The sequence below is a fragment of the Phytophthora sojae genome (assembly GCF_000149755.1).
Source record: "Phytophthora sojae unplaced genomic scaffold PHYSOscaffold_8, whole genome shotgun sequence".
Taxonomy (NCBI): Eukaryota; Oomycota; class Peronosporomycetes; order Peronosporales; family Peronosporaceae; genus Phytophthora; species Phytophthora sojae.
The window spans coordinates 3,139,911-3,160,150 of NW_009258122.1; the positions used below are offsets into that span (position 1 = coordinate 3,139,911).

At 50.4% G+C, this 20,240-nt stretch overlaps 2 protein-coding genes across 2 annotated transcripts; one reads left to right on the forward strand and one right to left on the reverse strand.

The window, feature by feature from the left end:
- Positions 1 to 12: 12 nt before the first annotated feature.
- PHYSODRAFT_287328 (hypothetical protein) lies at positions 13 to 11,505 on the reverse strand (the record flags this gene model as incomplete). Its single annotated transcript, XM_009535764.1, has 4 exons — positions 11,235 to 11,505; positions 11,117 to 11,121; positions 6,375 to 6,424; positions 13 to 57 (listed from the first exon to the last, which is right to left on the reverse strand). Coding segments are annotated over exons 1-4 (275 nt in total), but the record flags the coding sequence as incomplete, so codon positions are not given.
- A 5,376-nt stretch (positions 11,506 to 16,881) lies between these two features.
- Positions 16,882 to 17,328, forward strand: PHYSODRAFT_304849 (hypothetical protein; the record flags this gene model as incomplete). Its single annotated transcript, XM_009535765.1, has 1 exon — positions 16,882 to 17,328. One exon carries the CDS (start codon positions 16,882 to 16,884, stop codon positions 17,326 to 17,328), a length of 447 nt encoding a protein of 148 aa, XP_009534060.1.
- Between the last annotated feature and the right edge of the window lie 2,912 nt (positions 17,329 to 20,240).

A 20,240-nucleotide genomic window follows, 5' to 3' on the forward strand; every position in this document is an offset into this window, starting at 1 on the left:
TAATCCTTAAAAGCCTGCTTCGCAGCCGCAGCATCTGCCCGAGAATGCGTAATTGAACTGGGGCGCGCTTCGCGTGCGGGTCTCTAAGCGGACCGAACAATTTTGTGTTTTTTGCTACTAAAACGGTTAGGACGCGCCGCGCCTCAGCGCCAGTCTGCACTTGTTACTGTTATTAACATTATCACCAATATTTTTGTGAGTACTATTGAAACGATTCATATTACTACAAGAAACTTAAATTTTCATACTATTATAATTGATGTTGACCAGGGGTATGAATAAAAAAATTTCAATATGAAAATTGTCAATTAATATGACGAAAATATGTGTTATTGGCAAGCGCCATATTGAAATTTGTATTATTGGCTCGTACGATTTCAGGGTATTCAAAAACACAGTCAAGGCGCATGCAATTGAAATATTTAATCAGTATAATAATTAGCTTTGGTTATCGTCATATTTAAATCATTTTTACTGTCAAGCAATTTTACCAATTCAATATAATACTGAATTGTGATGTTGACAACATCATTGATATTGCTTGTTCGTATCTGCTGCTATCGCTACTGCGACTGTTTATTATATGCTGCCACTACCGCTACCGTTGTTATTTACGCTACAACTACGATCTCCAGCATCGATAATGGCACTGTAATGATATTGCTCCTGCTTTCTTTTTCATGCCTGAGAAAGACTGCCAAAATCTACTCCATACTGCTTGGCTTGCTGCATAATATCACGGGGCATTTCACGGCTTGCTCAAACTAAATTTATAAGTAGATGCCATCTGAATATCGCCGTCCACCGTGGTGAAAACGACGCGATCCAAACATTATCGATGATCTTATCGTCCTCTAGACCCTTGTAAATCACTCTCCTCTTTTCCAAATAATGTGTGTGACTTGTATTGCTGCGTAAGTAATATCAATATGACGTATTGTGTCTTGGACAGCCTACGCGCCCAGGTTTCCCAGGTTAGAAAAATACTCAGATTTCTGATTCTGCAGGTATTGTCCAGGTGATGCCTCAGGTTATATCCAGGTATATGAATTATGAGCGTTATCAGATGAAAGTAATTTAAACAAGGATGGTTAAATTACTAGAACAGTTAATGTCCAGGTTAAAAACCTGGAAAACTCATGTGCGTAGTACTTGAGGAAAAGTGAAAATGACGGCCTACAGACTGTGTCGGATGCATTCTAGCCATTCATTTCTTGTTTCAGTGTCCAGGTAGTTTGCAGGTATGAAAACCTGGAAAACTCATGTGTGCACTACTCGGCAAAAAGTCGAAGTGGCGTCGATTGGTATCGATCGGAACCACACGACATGATAATGGCTTCAAAACAATCATTGTGTACCCATCTACTCGTACAGGTTTCTTACAGGTTGCAAACAAAAGTTGTCCATGTATTATCCATAAGATGCACTTCTCGCTGCTACTCACTGTCTAGCTACGCTTCATCGTGGTGATCTTGTGCAGCATTGCCCAACGCAGCTTGGTGACGCCACTGGAAGACACATCACTTGGCACTTCGCTGTCAACGCACGTCCACAATAGACGGCACGCAAACACCCCGCAGCTATCGCCATCTGTCTGCTTCGGCTCCGTCACTTCGATGTCGCTGTAAGCTTCATCCTCAAGGGGGCCTGCAAGGAGCTCGCTTGCCATCTTCTTAAGCCGTTTCTTGTTTCTCTTCCCACCCATGCTGTCATACGTCTTCACTAGCCGCGCTTCACGGTTCACTACGATGCATCCCCAATGAACTCCACCAAAATTGACCGGCATAAATACAAAAGTATGCGCCTCAATACCACTAGCAACCTCGTCCAGCGACGTTGGTGCGAGTATGTGCTTCCCCATCTTACCCTTCTTAAGAGGAGGAACCATCACCGTCACGTTGTTCTTGTAAGTAGACAGAAACACGGTAAACGCCCGCAAGGCGTTGTCGTTCAGCCAAGCGGAGTCTCTGAAGCAGAAAAGGTCTGCGTAGGTCAGGTCAAAGCCAAAGCCATGTAGCGATGTGTATGGCCAGCACTCGAGTACTTTGCCAAGTAACAGCCCAGGGGGGGCGGGGTCCGCTACGATACCTTTCACGTCTTGGCTTAGCCATGTGCAACACAGTACCGCATTCCGGCATGTAGCCTGCCAATTCCACAGCGACTGCATCGCTTCTAACTGCACCCGGGTACATCTGCCAACTTTCTCAATGGCGACCACGTAACCTTCCGTTTCGCGTGTCACCCCTCCATCACTGTCCAGCTCAATCTCCTCCCCTTTTGCCAAACCACCTCTCAGTTTAGCTAGAGCGTCTTCAACGACGGACTCCGGTAGTCGGAAGCGCACAACCTCGCAAATATATTCCGTGTCCGACATCCACTGGATTGATTTTCCGTCCCATTTCTTCTTTGTTTCATGCGTAGCCAAAACCGAGCTGAGCTCGCGGACACATGGCTTAATCAATTCCAGCGTTGCTGCCACTTCCGTAAGTCCTTATCTCGTAGTAGAGCTCTGAGTTTCATTCCATTGTTGTATTCTTTCAGCGCCAATGCTGCCTTCTCTCTCATCTGAGCACGATTCAACCGTGGTCGACCGACACGCCTCTTGTTTGTCAGTCGAACCTTTGATCCTTTGCCTGGCTGCACCGATTCCTGGGCGGAGGCTGTCACTTGTGTCGGGGGTTCGTCTTCGTCATCATCTGGTCCTTTTTCGTGAGCTGCATCCTCTCCACCAGAAGCACTAGGACGATCATTCGTACCCCCCGTTCCTGGGCTACCTCCACCACCTCCGTGGCTATCACTGCTAATACTGTTGGCCCCGCCACCACTAGCGCCAACCCGATCGGGGCCCGAATCGTCGACGAAGTCTGCATCAGCTTGCACCAGCGGAAACTTCCCTTGACGTAAGTCGTATCACCACTTATCAATCTGCTTCATCGCAGACTCGAACACAGTGTCATCGCACCGGACAAGCTCGCTGCTGATTCGACCAAACGCCTGCTGCGAACGCCGATACTTCTCGGCTTCACTCAAACTGCCAGCGCTCGCAGCTGGATGCCCTTTGTAGAGCTTAGCAACGAACGGATTTTCCACCTCCATCAAGTCCTGTTGCGAGATGCGATTCTGTCCAAACCACCTATTCATGCACATCAATAACAAAACATGGTAAAAACTTGGTCAATACATGGGTAAAACGAGATACCTGGATAACACCTGGTCAATACTCATAGAAAAAATGGACATACCTGGACGAAATGAAAGAGAATGGGATGATGAAGGGGCTTCCACACACTTTTCTGTAGACATTGCATGTCTGCACGGAAGCTTCATAGTCTGCGAAAACTCACAGTCGCACACCCTGCCTTCCTTCTCGAGGAGATACCCGTTCTCCTCGCTTTGTACGGTGATCGTAGCGCCATTGTCCTTGAAAGCGTAGGTATCGACAACCCCGGGGTTCGTAGCAATGTCAAATTGTGTCTTCAGAGCAGCTGCTACCCACCTCGTGGTCATGCCCAGAGCGACGTTCAACTCCTCAGGGTACGAGGCGTCTCTCAGGGTACCCGGCATCCCGACCTTGGACCGATAGGCTTCTTCTTTACGGCGCTGATATTCCAGAAGCACCTCCAGACTAGCGCGCATAGTTAGATGGCCTTTCAGCTTTCGCTTCAGCTTACCGAATAGGCTCTCGACACGATTATTCGTGTGATTGCCGAAGTGTGGCAAACTGACACGGTATGCCATCACCCACATCTCTCGGCACGCATTCCAGTTCTTGTCGAAATACTCCCATAGCTCCACACGGCCATTCCGCGAGGCCAGACTCTTGAACTCATCCCGATGCCGCACATAGTCTTCCTCAGTTCTGGAGTATGTCATGTTCGTGATGGTGTGCTTCATCTGCGCCAAAACTTCTGCTTCGTAGGCTCCATAGGTCTGCGATTTCTTGATGGTTTCATGAAGCCACTTGATGACATGAAAGTGGCAGATAAGAAGGAAGTGCTGGCTTGGGTGTCGACCAGGAGCTCGATTCCGGGCATGAGCGGAGACTCGGCAGGAACCTGGCGAATACCTGGGTAAGACCTGTAGATGTCGTCGGAAATGGGGTGGTTGTGGCTGTAGACTTCTCGCTTCATGACGATGCCCAACTTTCCATCTCGGCGAAGGACGATTTGTGCAAGCATCTGGAACGGACACTCAGTGCGGCGGAGCTTGTGCGACGTCCTCTTCCCCGTCGATCTCTCACGCTCCTTCCAGCCGTGTGTGCATATGTACTTCCGCTGATAGGGCTCCCACTCGTCGGGCACGAGAGGAATTTCTGTGTCAGGAAGCCCTCGGAAGCGGACCTGCTTACGCAAGTCTGCGTTGCGGCGAGCCACGTTGATGACCTCCTCGATGACGATCTTCTGTCGTGTCGCATCCATGTACTCCTGTAGGCTGACATCAAGCAGGGGCCACGAGTCATGCTGGGCCTTGAACGCTAGAACGTGCACCAGGTCCTCGTCTTCAACGTCGGAAACGGTGCGCTACTTCCCTTGGCGCTGCCCGCCCTTGGTAGCTGCTTTCTTCTTTTTCTTCTACTGCGCGTCCTCTTCTTCATCTTCTTCAACCTCTTCATCTCCGTCTTCCTCTTCGTCTGCATCTTCTCCCTCTTCGTCTGCATCTTCGGCGTCTTCTTCCTCTTCATCATCTTCTTCTTCCTCTTCTTCTGCGACATCTTCTTCCTCTTCGGCCGCTTTCTCCTCTTCATCGCCAGTGGATGAGTCGCCTTCTGCAGTCGCATGAGGGCCGAACTGCGTGGCCCGTGAGTCGCGGACATCCTGAAGCGCCTGTGATCGCTGCGATCTGGTGCGCGCGCTGGTCACCTTCCTGCGTGCCTCCTCCTCCTGCCGCGCCCGCTCGGCCATCTGCGCCTTGATATGGGCCGTCTTGGGGGTGCGCGCCATGATGCTGGGATCTCCAGGGCCGAGCAGCCGCCGCACGTCGAATGCCACGTGGCTGGAGCTGGCCCCTTCGAATTGGTGGCTGTGAGGCAAAAGCTGAAATGACGGTAATAAAAAACGGGATAAATTATCCCTGGACAATACCTGTCGCCAGACCTGTTTTGCAAAACCTGGGCTAGTAGCTTGCCGTTGTGTCTTTCACGTATTTTGGTGGGTGAGCTGTTAATTCAGGCGGAATTAGAGTCATAAAAGGGTGATCAACGCTTATTTAGTGCTAATTATGCCTAAGATTGTGAGCGCTTCCCCTAACATCCGCGATCAGCTAATCGACGGAGATACGAACAGAATGGCATGGATTGGCGGATAGGAAACCGCCAATCGCTCTGTTTCCGCCTATTAATAACGAAGGCTGGATTAGCATATACCACCTTGAGTCGGCCTCACCATCGCCGCTCCTAATTCGGCCACCCGGAATTAACATGGGAATTAGCTAACTCGCGGCATAATTAAGGTCGATAACGGATTAGAGTTATGCCAGAATTATCACGGCAGAATAAGTGAAAGGCACAATAATTTTTATTCGGTATATTGCTATTGGAATTGTTCGCTTGCGTCACGATCACTGTCAGCTACCGCTGCAACTGCCCTACTGTCAATGCCACCGCTACTGCAACCGCTATTAGTTACTGACTTTGAAACTGATATTGTTATCGCTATTTCTGTTACTATCTTTTTTTTTGCTCACCCCACGATCAGGAAGAAAACTGTCAAGGTCTACAGTACTCCACGGTGCGTGAGTTGTTGCAACCCAGTATAATGTCATCCAACGAGACTTCTTCGCGAGCCGCACCTAGTAAAATACCTCTATTTTTACGAACTACATCTGCAGTTTACACGTTACTGCAGTTATAAAGTACGCGGTGCAAATTGGCGCTAATTTCGCTGCGCCATGCGTTCATATTACTTTACTTAGGTTCTTGCTGCAGCAAACATCACGCCCATCTAATCGAGCACTCTAAAGTGCACCACCATGGACTTGTCCGTCTATATCAATGTAGATACGGGTATACAGTATGATGCGACGTCCAGAAAACACTACGCATACTACTGTGGTGCGACGTCCGGACACTGCATACACTACTGTCGCGCCATGCGCACTCCGTTTTGGATTCCGCAGCCTGCATGAGCCCCAACGTCGCACAGTACCACAGTATGCATCGTAATGGTGGGTGTGAATTAAACCGCACATTTTATTTTGCTTAAGTTTTATTCCAAATCCAAAACCACGTCAAAAGCATCGATCCGGACGCTGCGCTGCTTTATACCGGTAATACCATGAGATTTTGGATACTCTAGTTCATATTAAAATGTACCGAATGTAGTAAACTGATGGTCTGACAATAAATGACGCTGGCTCTAAGCTATCCGCTCAGAGAACAAATAGTTGTGCACATCGAAGTGTATCGATACGGAAATGATGTTTCAGCCTGTTGGGAACTGCAGCTTTGGACAGGCCTGGAAGCTCACGAGCAGCAACACGGAAGTGATGACCAGGCAGCAACGGCCACCTACAAGGCAACGTGTATTTCTTCGACTGAGCATTCTTTCTCGTACTTAATGTAACTGCCTTACAGGGTAGTCGCACTCCTAAGAGTCTTGTGGTGGACAACCTCATTAGGACAATTCCACCGCTATGGGAAAACCTCCGGCACACTCACTGCCATCATAGGACAAACAACCCACTCTGCAATACGCGCACACGCCTCAACCATAGTGACTATCGTGGGAATCAGTACATATCCTCAACAGCCCCACCTACTGGTTGCCACGTTGGCGCTTGGTCCTCCCTGACCTTCTTCCTTTGCACCAGCGTTTTGCTGTGCCGCTTGCGTTTGCATATTCCGGCTCTAAGCCAGTATCACCTCCATATGAAGTTATCAGCCATTCATCTTTCAGGTCTAACCACACAGTGCCTTCTGCAGCATCCACGTCTGTGGTAACTTTCTGCAGTACTTTTGGACACCTTGGCAGCTCATCTGCACCTATTCCATCACAGCGGGTAGACTAAATGCTTGCATGCCCACGCTACGCCTTCTCTGCAACTCAGCTAACGAACGCTGTTAAGCCCTTCACGTTGGAGCTCGAGAAGCTAGTGGTGATCGATCGACTGATCAACGAGTTCACTGTGTGGCTGGCATTTTTCGCAGTTGTTACCGCAGTACTACACCCGGTTTCGAACACCGCCCACTGCTGCAATCGGTCTAATGAACGACGTCATCTTTCTTCCGCCAACTCTCACACACACGATCACATTTTCCGTCATCTGGCAAAACCCTTCGGGATAAAAGCCATATCTCATTGCCAACATCCCTTGCTTGGGCATGACATGCCTCAGCTCCTCGTGAGCTCAATCAACAATTCTTTCTTTAAAAACATCAGAAGCTCTCTAGCAGGTGCGGCGAGGCGCCATACAAGGCTCCTTCAATCATTTCGTAGGATGCACTCTCATCGAGGCAATCGGTACTCCATCGGAGACCTCATCAAACATTACACTCACAGTGCAGTTGGTGTCTTGCACCACCCACTGCTGCAACACTTCGCAAGGTGTCGCTCGCGTTCTCGCTCTGCAGCTGGTGCCATGCACCACCCACTGCTACACTTTCAACTCATTCGTGCATATTTCATGAGCATCGATTTCGCGTAGCGCATTCGTTTCAGCCCGCTCGCATTCAAGGTCCACTGACAACTCACAGCCTTAGAAGTGGTCCACTGGCTGGTATTCGTCAACACCAGTGCTAATAAGACTGCCGGTGTCAAACACCGCCCACAGCTCGATCAGTGCCTCGCACATGTCCTCTCTGTATGTGTGCCTCTCTGCCCACATCTTACTGCTGGTGTCAAGCACCAGCCACAGTTGTAGTTAGTGGTCGCACTACGGCCGGTGTCAAACACCGCCCGCCGTTCTTTTTGTTTGCGTACCCAACGCTCGCTGTCTCACACGACGATATTGCTCAGCGCGTTCAACTCACCCTTAGGTGGTCCGCTGGCAATGTTCGCTCGTGGATCAGCACTCTACATGTAGCTGTCACCCACGCTTTCTGCACATGGCGAATTATATCCAGCCTTGACACATATCCGTATCCCGATGTGAATCTTCGCGAGTGAGTCCGTTCACTACTTCACTGCTGCGTCAAGTTCGCCTTTCATCGCGTGAGGCTTAGACACTGGCCATGTTGCAGTCGGTGTCACACACCACTTACTGCATTCTCTGGTTGTTAGCACTTTCACCGAGTAGCTAGCATTGGTCAATGCAACCGACACCACGCGCAGCATCTGCATATTTTGGTTCACGGGAACTCATAGGCCACTAAGTGCATTGATATCGCAATCTTAGCGAGGCAGTCGATCTTGTCCTCTGCATGTGCCGCGTGCTCAAGTTACTTCAACTTCAAGCTAGCTTATCGCGACATCGTCACATTTCAATGCCAGACTTATTTGGCATTCACTCCTCGCCAGTCCATCAAGCAGCGGTGATGATGGCTGGCTGCAGTCGGTGCCACGCGCCGCCCGCTGCTTCGCTACTCCTGTCACTTCATCTCTCAGGAACGAGTTCAGAGCCCCACCAGGCCTAGACCTCTCTCACCACCGGACCTGGCATCTCGCATAGTATCTGCCCCTCACGGTATCCACAGCTCCATAGCTGATCGCTTCACAACATCATTTATTCTGCATCCGTTGATCGCGCATTATTTCTTCTGCATCCGCTGATCGCGCGAGCGAAGGCCCGGACTCGGCCCCACCTGACCAAGTATTCACAAATCTTGACAGCGCTCGACCATGTCAACTACGCCAGCTCAGCAAAATCCCTTCTTCCTTTTGTACCGGGCGGTCTTGCAGTCGGTGCCGGGCACCGCCCACTGTTTGCTGTGCTTCTATTGGTCTTACGAACCAATCGCTCAGTATGAGATCCCACATGAACCACTCCTGGCCTCGACCACACCAGTCCAACAACATTTCGGAACGTTACTTTAGCCGCTTGCAATAATAGCAACTAGCATTGCTTCACGAAATAAATGCTGTAGCGTCACGCTACGTGGAGCCATCAATTGGATAGGTTTCGGCGCCCATGTATCTGCTGTGTTCTTCATATCCACCTTTGCAGATCAACTTGTCAATTCTTTCCTGCAGTTCACCTTCGTCACTTGGGAGCTCGCAACGGCAGGTGGGTCCTGCAACCATCATCTTGGTCCCTAGTGTTCACACGACCACGCTTGCCATCACCACGGCAAAACGGACCACTTAGCTTCCGACGCCGCTTAACACCTTCATCTTGCGAAGACTCGTCATTCCGACGCAGCCGCATCGCGAGCTAGACACGAGATCTAATTCCTTTGAGGTAAAACGGCCCTCTCATCATCTCGATGTAATCTGCGCAAAGTGCACTCGCGTCGTATTTACTTCGCGAATAGGATTACAGCCGCAGCACGTCTTCTCTCGCTGCTCTTGGCTCTTGGTAGGTAGTCACTGTGCGGACCGGACGCGTCCAGCATAAATAGCCACTGGTGTCCACCGTCACTGCGCTGAACTTGACTGCGTCCATCAATGGATATGGTGGACCACCATAATCACCTTCATCTTCGCCGCAATACATTCTGGCCTCTGCGTTCGCAAACTCATAATCCTTTCCAACACTAATCGCAGTTGCATTGTACCCTAGCGCTACGGACTAAGTCCGACATCTCATCTTCAAGGCAGGCCACAGCGTCAGCACACAGGCGCTCATTTAAGAGGGTAGCCAACCAACCTTAGCATTTGCCCTTTCCAGAGAGCATAGCCTCACGCACACCAATAACTCTCCGCTCACTGCATCCTCCACGACAACAGCCATGACGCCACACTGATCACGATTGCGGGCATGATATGATCCTTCCACAACGTGCTGTACCAATATCACATCCTCCAACGACAAAACGCACTTCAGTCCTGCGCCTTCTGTCTCCAGTACCATATCAGCAGCAAACCACAAATTACTTAATGATCTGCACCCGCCACTGGTCATTCCGCCGTTGGTGCTACGCGGGTGGTTTTCCAGCTACAAGCGGAAAAATAAACAACACCTGGTCAGAAGTTTACCACTATCACTGCATGCACCAATAGTTTGGATACATTAACTATCGGGCGTGGGAAAACCATCAGCTCGCCCCGCAATAGTTACACCGAACTGCATACTGCATCCGGTATTCTTTTATTTCATCACCGAGGCGCTGCACTTTATGTCGGCAAGCTGCCATCCTGTCACTGACACATGCCGTTCGCTTTTCACCGGCATAATGCCTTCACGCCCATATTGAAGCCACAGTCACTCACCATCGAGAGCACCAGCGCTGGGTCTGAAGCCCCACGCGAATAATGTCGAGGGCACCAGCGCTCGATTCCTCACGCATTCCACCACAGTCGATCTCTTGAGCCTCGAAGTCTGCTTCACCTTGTTGCCAGTGTCGACAATCTCCACGTACACAATCTGCGTCTCCCACACGCTCTTCATCTCGTCGTCGCCTCAGCTGAGCACGTCGCTTGCGTCGTCGTCTAGCATGGTAACAGCTCATCGGCTTCTTCGCGTCGTCGACAGCATACACCACCACACTTGTAAGGTAGTACTCGCATCTGCTAACGCTTGGACCATCCGAACACACGCTTGAACTCTTCCTTGCGTATCATATTGTTCACCACAGCACGTATACACGTCTTCTCATCGACGCTCTTCACTGTCATTAGCCCTTGTCCTGCGGTCGCTGTTATCATCAATTAAACTTGCGTCTTCACCATTGAGCAACCGCCACATCCGTATCCTCATCCTCCGCTCCGCAAAGAAGAACCAACCCAGACCTCGACTCTGCTTCTTCATCTTGCACGCAGCAGCACCATGTCGTATGTGAGCTTCCAGCTAGAGCATGTTTGGGCTCATAACCGGTTGGGAACTGCAGCTTTGGACAGGCCTGGAAGCTCACGAGCAGCAACACGGAAGTGATGACCAGGCAGCAACGGCCACCTACAAGGCAACGTGTATTTCTTCGACTGAGCATTCTTTCTCGTACTTAATGTAACTGCCTTACAGGGTAGTCGCACTCCTAAGAGTCTTGTAGTGGACAACCTCATTAGGACAATTCCACCGCTATGGGAAAACCTCCGGCACACTCACTGCCATCATAGGACAAACAACCCACTCTGCAATACGCGCACACGCCTCAACCATAGTGACTATCGTGGGAATCAGTACATATCCTCAACACAACCAAACCTTTGTGAGGCTGGTAACCAGCAAGCCCCGCTCTTCTTTATCGTGGTGGGTTCTCAGGAACCGAAAGTCACCAATTGAGATTGCCTGGTCTGATGAGGCCATCGGTGACATAACACCCTGGTCAGCGTCCAATGGCTGCGTTGGCGCCAGCAACGAGAGAGCTATTTCATTCATTTTGCAGGTAAGGTGTACCGTGCTCATTTTTGTACTATGTTGTGTGCTAACGATCAGACGAGAGAGCTACAGTAGCGGGACGAAGGAGAGACGCATGGTGCGCTGATCTTGACCATTTAACTTGAGTATGTTAGCTAAGTGACAATAATGATCCTCAATTCAAAAACAAAGCAAACAAACAAACTTTTAACTTGAGGGTTTGGGGGATAAATTGCGGAATGAGATATACGATAATGGGCCAATTCCTTGGAGGTGGGTGCTTCAACGCAGGGAAAAAGTCTTGTTCAAACGATCGATGCTCGTGTCACTGTCGAGTTGAGCTGATTGGTTTGGCGACAGACACGAGGTTGGGCATCTTCGGCTAAGAGTGATTGGGTATTGAGCAAATTGACATGTAAAAAAATGCAGCCTGCAGCTAGACAAGTCATGTTGTTCATCTTCAGCTAAGCTTGGTCGATTATGGCGCAAATTGATACGCCTTCAGCGAAGCCATGACGCTCTCATACTGTACTAGAGCGTCCGTAAGTGTTTAAATGCAGGTTTTGGTCAATAATAAACGATTAGTATCAACCTTTGGTAAATAATGTGCATAAATTTTAGCATTTATCGATGGGTACCCGATTCCGGCAGATATTAGCTTAAACATTACAATTAAGAAAGAGAGACACGGTTTGGTACCCCGTTTTGGAATGTTACAAGTTTTTTGCCGGGGCCAAGCACAGGTCTTCGACCTGTGAATAGGAAGCAGGAATGATAAAGTGCTTACCGAAATGTTCGAGCTCGTATGGCAGCAAAACCAACGTCGCGAGAAATATGTCGACTTGAACAAGCTCAACCTGCGTCTCCAGCACGTAGACGAGTTGGTAGAGCGGAGAAAAGGCGAACTTGCGCTGTAGTAACACTTTCAAGGCGATAAAAGAGATAAACTCCAGAGCCGCGAATATCATGATGTTGCCCACAGCACTGTTGCGCCAACCGTCAACTCCACCTGGAGAATATGCAACGTTCGGGAGCTGCTGGAGCACCGACTTTAGATCACAAACACGATGGGGACGACGCACTCAATGTACTCGACCAAGACGAGGTATTCGCAGTGAAAGAGGAGTTGAACGCCTTGGATAATCAGCCTCTTCGATCGGTCAGCTCCATCAACAGCTTCACCCGTGAAAATGGCATTTATGGTTGAACGAGAGGCTTGTGCGAGGGCTGGGTTTGTTAGAGAATTTGCTACGGGTCCGACGGTGGCCGGCGCTACGGAAACACTTCGAGGTTGCTGTTTGCGTGAAATTGGAGATGGTCTGGCTTTTGTCGACTGATGTGGTGCTATGCTATACACTTCCAGAGTCTACAGCCTCTTGAGAGCCTCAAACCGGTCACTGGAGAGCGGGTGCGGGTTATAATATAACCCCACAGGCGGACGCCCGGGAGGTTGCGCGCCTCCGGATTCCGAGCAACTTCAAGCGCCAACGATAGCAGGTTTTCGCTCTCCTGGTGGATCAGGTGGTTGTAGCGCCAGTTCTTGTGGTCTTGCAGCGACTTGTAGAGGATGTCGGTGTTCTTGCGGACCTCTCGAAACTCCAAAGCGGATAGCAGCACGTCTGTGAAGATGGCCAATACCGACACGGTGAGAGACCCCGAGCTGTACATGCAGACAGAAACGAACAGCGTGCTGAAGTAGTCGACGTTGAAGGCCACAATGCCTGGTACGTAGTCCTCCATGTCGTGGATGGAGCGTCCGACATAGTTCTTGGCTCCAGACTTCCAGAGCGGTAGTAAAAGCATCGTAAACCCTTAATATCTTGTTGGAACAAAGGCGTAGAGCACTTTGACCAGGGGATAAACGGCCACCAGCGTCTCATGAGCAACAAGAAAGTTGTGGAATTTGACAAGATTTGGCCGGAACGGGGATGAACTTCGGAAGGGGGCTATACCCAGTACGAAGACCAGCATCAAACCAATGACAATGACGTTGGGAATGCCCACCAGCATCACAAAGGGAACAGGAAAGCCCACGACAATTGCCAACATGATCGCAAATCCTGTGAATCCTGCCGTCACGCCCGTCGAGATGATCATGATCTTCCACAAGGTGAGCGGGAGGCCGACTACGAGTCGTCTCAACACTAACATGCCGTTAGTAGTTGACCGCCCAATGAATCCAGAAGACCCAGTTGGCAGCCCACCCGTTTGAGGGTACCAGAAGGGGGAGTGATTCGAGTATCAGCGCCGCCGCTAGAGCTGGCACTGGGGTTAAAGCACACACCACGAGCACATGCATTGTGGACTTGGTCTCGCAGTAGTGACCCAGACTTTCGATTCTCTCGATCGAGTAGCTGCCCTGGTGACCCACTTGAACGCTTTCCCATTTCTCCTCTAGTCGAGCACAAAGTGTGGAGAGGAGACGAATGCGATTCAGTGATGGTTCTCTGCGGTCAGCGTTTTCTCCTGTCCACGCCTGAACTATCCATCAGCGCACAGGCGACTAATAGACTGTCGTAGCAAGACTATAAGCGACTAGTGTGGAGGCTTGATGTTCCTCGATCCGAAAGTGTCGTTCGCTCGGTGCAAAGTAATCGCTCGTAGCTTTGCAAGGTCTTGCCAAACCTGTGTTTCAAGTGGATCCAGGGGACAACAACAAGTTGTTGTCAACAACAATTTTAACTCGCTCATCAGGTTTAGCTACCGCTATTTTATGCAGTAAGTTATCCTGTGTCGAAGCCATGCAGTTCATCTGTACACCACTCTCCGCTATTTTTTTTTCTCTTTCACTGCCAGTACCAGGTATTGGTGAATCGAATGCGCCATTCCATGTACTGGTGGTTTTCACTTCGGTCATCGGTTTTACTACCATGTACACTCGAGCGTGTTCGTGTTTCGCATTGCACTATCTGTTGGCACTAATGTACGCTAACAAGCCACAAGCAACTCGATAAGTGCACGAATCGAGCGTATAATTTGCAGCCACAGTTTTGTGTTTCGACGATCCCTCGCACGAAAACCCTCAGCAGTGACAATTGATAGATCAGGCTGTGACGGGGCAACCAGCTCATCAACGAGCGTGGAGTGGTCCCAGCGAGGGACAAGCTTTCATTGCTGTAGTGGTCGATGGGCTCAGGAGTGACGTCGAGCTTGTCCAATGTGGCATCTCTGCCTGCAGGTGCATTATCCGCGCGGAGGACGATGGGGAAGAAGGCTGCGCTAAAACTTGGTGTAGGTACGACTGGCAATGTCTGGCAGCAGCGAAAGTGATGACGACTGGCGAGTGTTCATGAATCTCAACTGGAGTGTCAAACAGTAGAGATTATATCCTTAACAGCTACTGTTAGTGCCGGGTAATAGCTGTCACGCTTGTTCTACCCACACCAAGGGCTTCTCCTGCTTAAGTGAGCGCCCGAGAGGCGCACAACAACGCTAAGTGCGACAGCGAGTATTTTTTTAAGACGAACCGTGAGATGAGTGTGGATTTGTCTTCTGCGACCGAAATCTTCAGGATACCTCAGGTGTGGAACACTTCAGGCTTGCTCAGCTGGCAGTTCATGTCGTGGTAGGTGTAAATAGTAGTATGGGCGAGGGTAGTAAGCGTGCAGCCCATAGTACTTCATCCCCTGGCACTGCCGTCCTGAGAGCATTCGACGCTCTACTAGAAGACGAAGAAGTTAATTAATTGCTTAATGGACGCTCACTTTGCTAGGTACCACAATATTAATGGACTAAGTTGTTGCGCTAGCTATTAATATTGACGGGGAATCCAAATCCGACTTGAAATAAGTTGATCACAGGGTTCTTCGATTCAGAGGTCGGAAAACAATATTGCAATACAGTAAATAATTGGGGTTTCCAATTAAAATCTTTATTATTGGACGCCCCGGTTCCAATACAATATCATATTGACCCAATTATTGGCAATAAATATGATAAAAGTCCGCTCGTGGGTGAGCTCGCCGACAGAAAGCAGGTTTGAGCGAACTGACAGGACACCGGCCTCTATCGAACATGCAACTTGTTACTGTTGGAATATGCAATCAGACAGTGTCAAGTCCCAGCCCGAACAGACGACGACCGGGGCCTGTATGGTGTAACGGTCTAACGAGCTATGTTCTACAGGTATGTTGTGAGTTCAATCCCCGCGGCGCCCTACCTTTTCCAACAGTTACTACGCGTGGATTGAACCTCAGGCAAGCTTCACAGTGAAACCTTCTCTACTACAGCTTTGCCCGGCTATAGTTGGCCTAATTTGCAAGCAAAGTTGTCATGAATATAGGAGGTACCAGAGAGTAACATTACATTCCCTAAAGTATGACTTTCGTTTCATTCAAAGTTGTCTAATTCCCACCAACGACTGTTGACGTAATACACATTTTCCCTCGCAAACTCAAGACCTTTGGCGTACTCTGATAGAGTGCGAACTTCGCACTGCGAAGTGACGCCAGCACAGAGGCAAGATGGCGAGGGCGTGTGTGCGTGCGTGCAGCTTCTTGAGTGTCCGATCCGCGTCTGCATGCCCTTCATCAAGCGGCAGCTGTACGCGCGCGATCTCTCAAGGAGGGGAACATGGGGGCGCGTTAAGACCGCCCCTCACTGAGCAGGGGGTGAGACGTGCTTTGCGGCTACATGTGGTGCATGTACCTGTTGGTGGGAATTAGACAACTTTGAATGAAACGAAAGTCATACTTTAGGGAATGTAATGTTACTCTCTGGTACCTCCTATATTCATGACAACTTTGCTTGCAAATTAGGCCAACTATGGCCGGGCAAAGGTGTAGAAACTTTAATATGAACACAAATGAAACTGTTTGTTTCGAGCGCTGATGATGTTGTCCTCGGCAACGATGAAGAAGGTTTGAGGACTCCCCACCTTCTCTCCCCTCTAAATCGATAAAATAGGACGTTCTATGCTCCAATACAATATAAATTACGGCAACATTTATTATTGTTTGTCAAAGCATTGTAATATTTATTAGGGCTCGACAATGATCTCAATACAATATAATACGGTATTGGCGGACCTCCGGAGGATAACACGAGGGCCTCTTACACAATGCCGTTGCCAATTGCACTCGTGCAAATGCAGATGCCGATGCAGGTGACACCGTTCCACCAGATAAATTAAAGCTGCGAACTCATTCGCTTTCCTGGGTTTGAATTCCAACGTACAGCTGAGATTTACCGGCAACGGTCATATTTGACCTTATCACCAGCGTCCTCTAAAAGCGCCAAAGGGCGGAACGTAGGTGTTGGGGAGGTCTACTACCTCGACTGCATGCGATACAAATTAAGACGCCAACCAGCTCGCGGTCGACAAGATCAACGTCGGAAATTATCTCAAGTCCTTCCGCAATCAAAATCGTTAGAAATAGTCTGTTGTATCGCGCAGATACATGGGATTTAGGCTCGACACCATCGAAGTTTCCATCTCGAACCAGCATTCACAGTCAATTCGACCACCTCGCGCACCACTACCACCACCAAGACATGAAGGCCAGTGGCACTTCCGTCATAGGAGCCTTAGCCGTGCTACAACTTCAGGCCGCACCTTCAGACGCCGTCCAAGTGAGCGTCCGTGGCAGCTTCGACGACGAGCTGTGCACCAACGTCTCGACCGTGGCAATCGAGGAGGGCGGCTGCGACGACGACGACGACAATTCGTCCGAGTGCATGGGGTTCGGTTCTGGCCCGTACTACGCACAAAGGAGCTGCGGTGACAGTCGCACCATCGTCATCGACGCGACTTTCGGACAAGCGCCGTATTTCATGATCGAGTATTACGAGGACGTCGACTGCAAGAAACTGGCTTCGAGCGAGGCCTACCTCGCTGATGGCGAGTGTCACTACTTCACGATGGGCTCTGTGAGGGTGTGGACGGCCGAAGACAAGTCATTGGCAGCAGTGCTCCAAGGAAATTGTGAGAGCGGCGACTGATGGGTCCTGGACACGCTAAATGTGAGCGTCAACACGGGGGCCTGCATCCCGCAAGACGACTACGACACGCTGGCCGTGAAGTACCTTTTAGTCGGCGACCCTCCCGCCTCCAGCTCAGTCAACCCCATTGCGCCGCCTGTCAACAACAAAGTCTCGATTTATGCTGGCAAGGACGATGCAAAGTGCCAAAAGCCTTCAACCGTGAGGATCGCAGAGGGAGGTTGTGAAGAAGAGGACGAAGACTCAGAATGCAATAAATATCAGGTGGGGATCTCGGAGATGGCCTACTACGGGCAAAGTTTCTGCAGTGACAGTCGGGAGTCCTACCTGCAAGCGGCTCTTCGTCATCGAGTACTGCGACGACAATTCATGCACAAAAGTTGTCTCGAGTGAGGTGTTTCTTGCGGACGGCGAGGCTCACTTCTTCACACTAGGCGCCATGAAAGATTGGATCTCCAAAGACAAGTTTGCGAGTTGCGGTCCTCGCTTCAGGCAATACTTCAGACGAAATGATGCTTTTGGACGGAGGCGAAAGAGGTTTTTGAAGAGTGAGAGGCACCAATCGGGTTCAAGGTCGTCTTCAACTCTTATCGTGCTCTAGCAGCGCTAAAAGTACACCTGAGACGACCCAGCAACTAGTCGAAGTAGCCCAAGCTCATTCTCAATTCTCCCTTCGCCAAACCAACCAGCTCCAAGTCCTCATCGCCGCGCGAACCCTCCACACCTCACCCAGGGTTCACGCCTAAGGCGTGCCAACGCGCGGCTGCTTCGTAATCTCTTAATGTCAAGTCTTACTTTGATCCTCACATCATGCAGCACGCTCATCCTATTCTATGCCGATGCCACGACCGAAAAGTAGTTGGGAGGTCTGGGACGGCATGAACGTGACCGTCAATCCAAGTGACTGCGTTGTCGAGAGCATTTACCGCATGAATTCCATGAGGTTTGTTCTAATGGGGGAAATTTCCTCCTCTTCCGCTTCTTCGACGTCATCGGCATCGGGAAGCGACACCAGCACCGCCACCACAACAACTACTTCAAGTGCCTCGCGCATGTTGGCCACATCAATCACCGGGCTGGTAATGTGGGTGGCGATCAACCTTGCGCTTTAAAGGGATCGTGCGGCGTGATGATGGCAGGATCTAAACTCTCATCCGCGTGTCCACTACTACGGCTCAAGTAGTGAAACTTGGGAGGGCTGATGAGCATGAAAATGAGAATTACCGCTCGAAGCTATGAGAACTTTACACATTAATACTTTTCAATCCATAGACAATTCCTAGACACATGTACTCCATCAAAGTTGGCTGGTTGAGAGCCAAGTTCAAACGCACCGTTTGCTATTTCGCGGATGCCAGGGAACTGCCTCTACGGAACTGTCGAAGCTACGACCCAAACGTCGCTCGACCTTCTGGGGCTGTCAGGTTAGTAGCGAGTAGCACGTACGTGTAGTATGCTACTTGCCTCTCTAGGTGCAAACTCCTAGTCACGTTGAGCTCGTTCTAGGAAGCTTTCACAGCAAAAAAGACTAACCTGGTCAATCGATTGTCACTCTTACGGCAAAACGACGTTTTCTTTAGAGCCTTCGTACTACTGTAGTAATCGTAGACTTGACTCACGAGTTCAACTATTTCTTTGGTGCCGCGGGCTCCGTTAAAGATAGTACGGTACGCGTCGTCCATGCTTGATGTACTGGTAGAAATGCATAATGCATGCTGCTTCTTCGTTACTGTTGAGAAAGGTTGAGAAAGGTGAAGGCTGCCATCATAGTTTTTGCGGTTAGCACTGGAAATAGGTTCCGCTACTGAGGAATTCGATCCCGTTCAACCCCAACGGTGTTTCTATGGAAGTGGTTCAACTCGAGCACTCAACACTACCTGTGCACAATATTCGGGCTAATTGAGCTTTCTAGAGCACTCCATTGCATGTGAGCTCACCTGGAGCATTCCATTCCTTCATCATGAATTGTAGCATCGCCGTCCACGCAGTTTGAAGGCTTGGTCGGTGGCTCGCCCTGCAGCAGTTTCGAGTACTAACGCAGCTCTCAGCAGCTTTTCGTGGAATGCGGCGAGCGAGCGCCTGAGCACGGGCGGCGCTTGGTCGTCACTGCCCGACGGATGGCGCTAGAGTCTGCTGGAAGACGGTTCTTGCTCGACGCACGAATGACCCCGGCTAGAAGCTTAGACGAAGTCGCACTTACGCTTGTGCGGCCAGCTTTCACCGACTGCTTGGCGCGACCTCGCGTCGGAACACTCGGCGAAGGAAGGTGTCCGCAATGGCATCGCAGCCACGCCAATTTTTTCCACGTATCGAGCGAGCCAGTCGTGGCTCTGGGCTCACGCCGAGTCCCCGTGTGCCGGCCTCCAGCTCTTACTTGGCTCGCCCTGGGAGCTATGGAGGTTCAAGTCCCGGTCCCATCAGCCGAGTCCCAGCTGCATAGATCTGCTTGATCCTCCAGCTCAGGCCGATGCCAGTCAACTCGTGCGGCGCCACCCAAACTGATAACTCGCACGCGAGCTGAGAACGGGACGGCGCAGCAAAGTTTTTATGCAGCTTCTGCAGCGGATCAGACCGCTTCGGGGCATCTGACCCCGACGCGGTGGTGCCGAGCCGCCCAGTATAACTCACGCCGGCCCATGACAGGCTCCCGTCAGGCGCACCAAAGTTTCTGTCAAGGCTGCCACGTACTATTTGCGCCAAAACCTACTGCAATATCTTGGCGTCGTCCAGCTGCCAGCGCGCTTTTGTTGTTCGAAGTTCCGGTAACCGCGAATTCGAGGCCCCGTCCCGTTTGGAGGCGGGATGACTCGCCGCAGCGCCCCGGTCCCGCAACCCGGCGGACATTCGAAATCCACGGCGCGCGCTAGCTACAGTCCAACGAACCAGACGCGCCGCGGCACGTCACTAGCGAC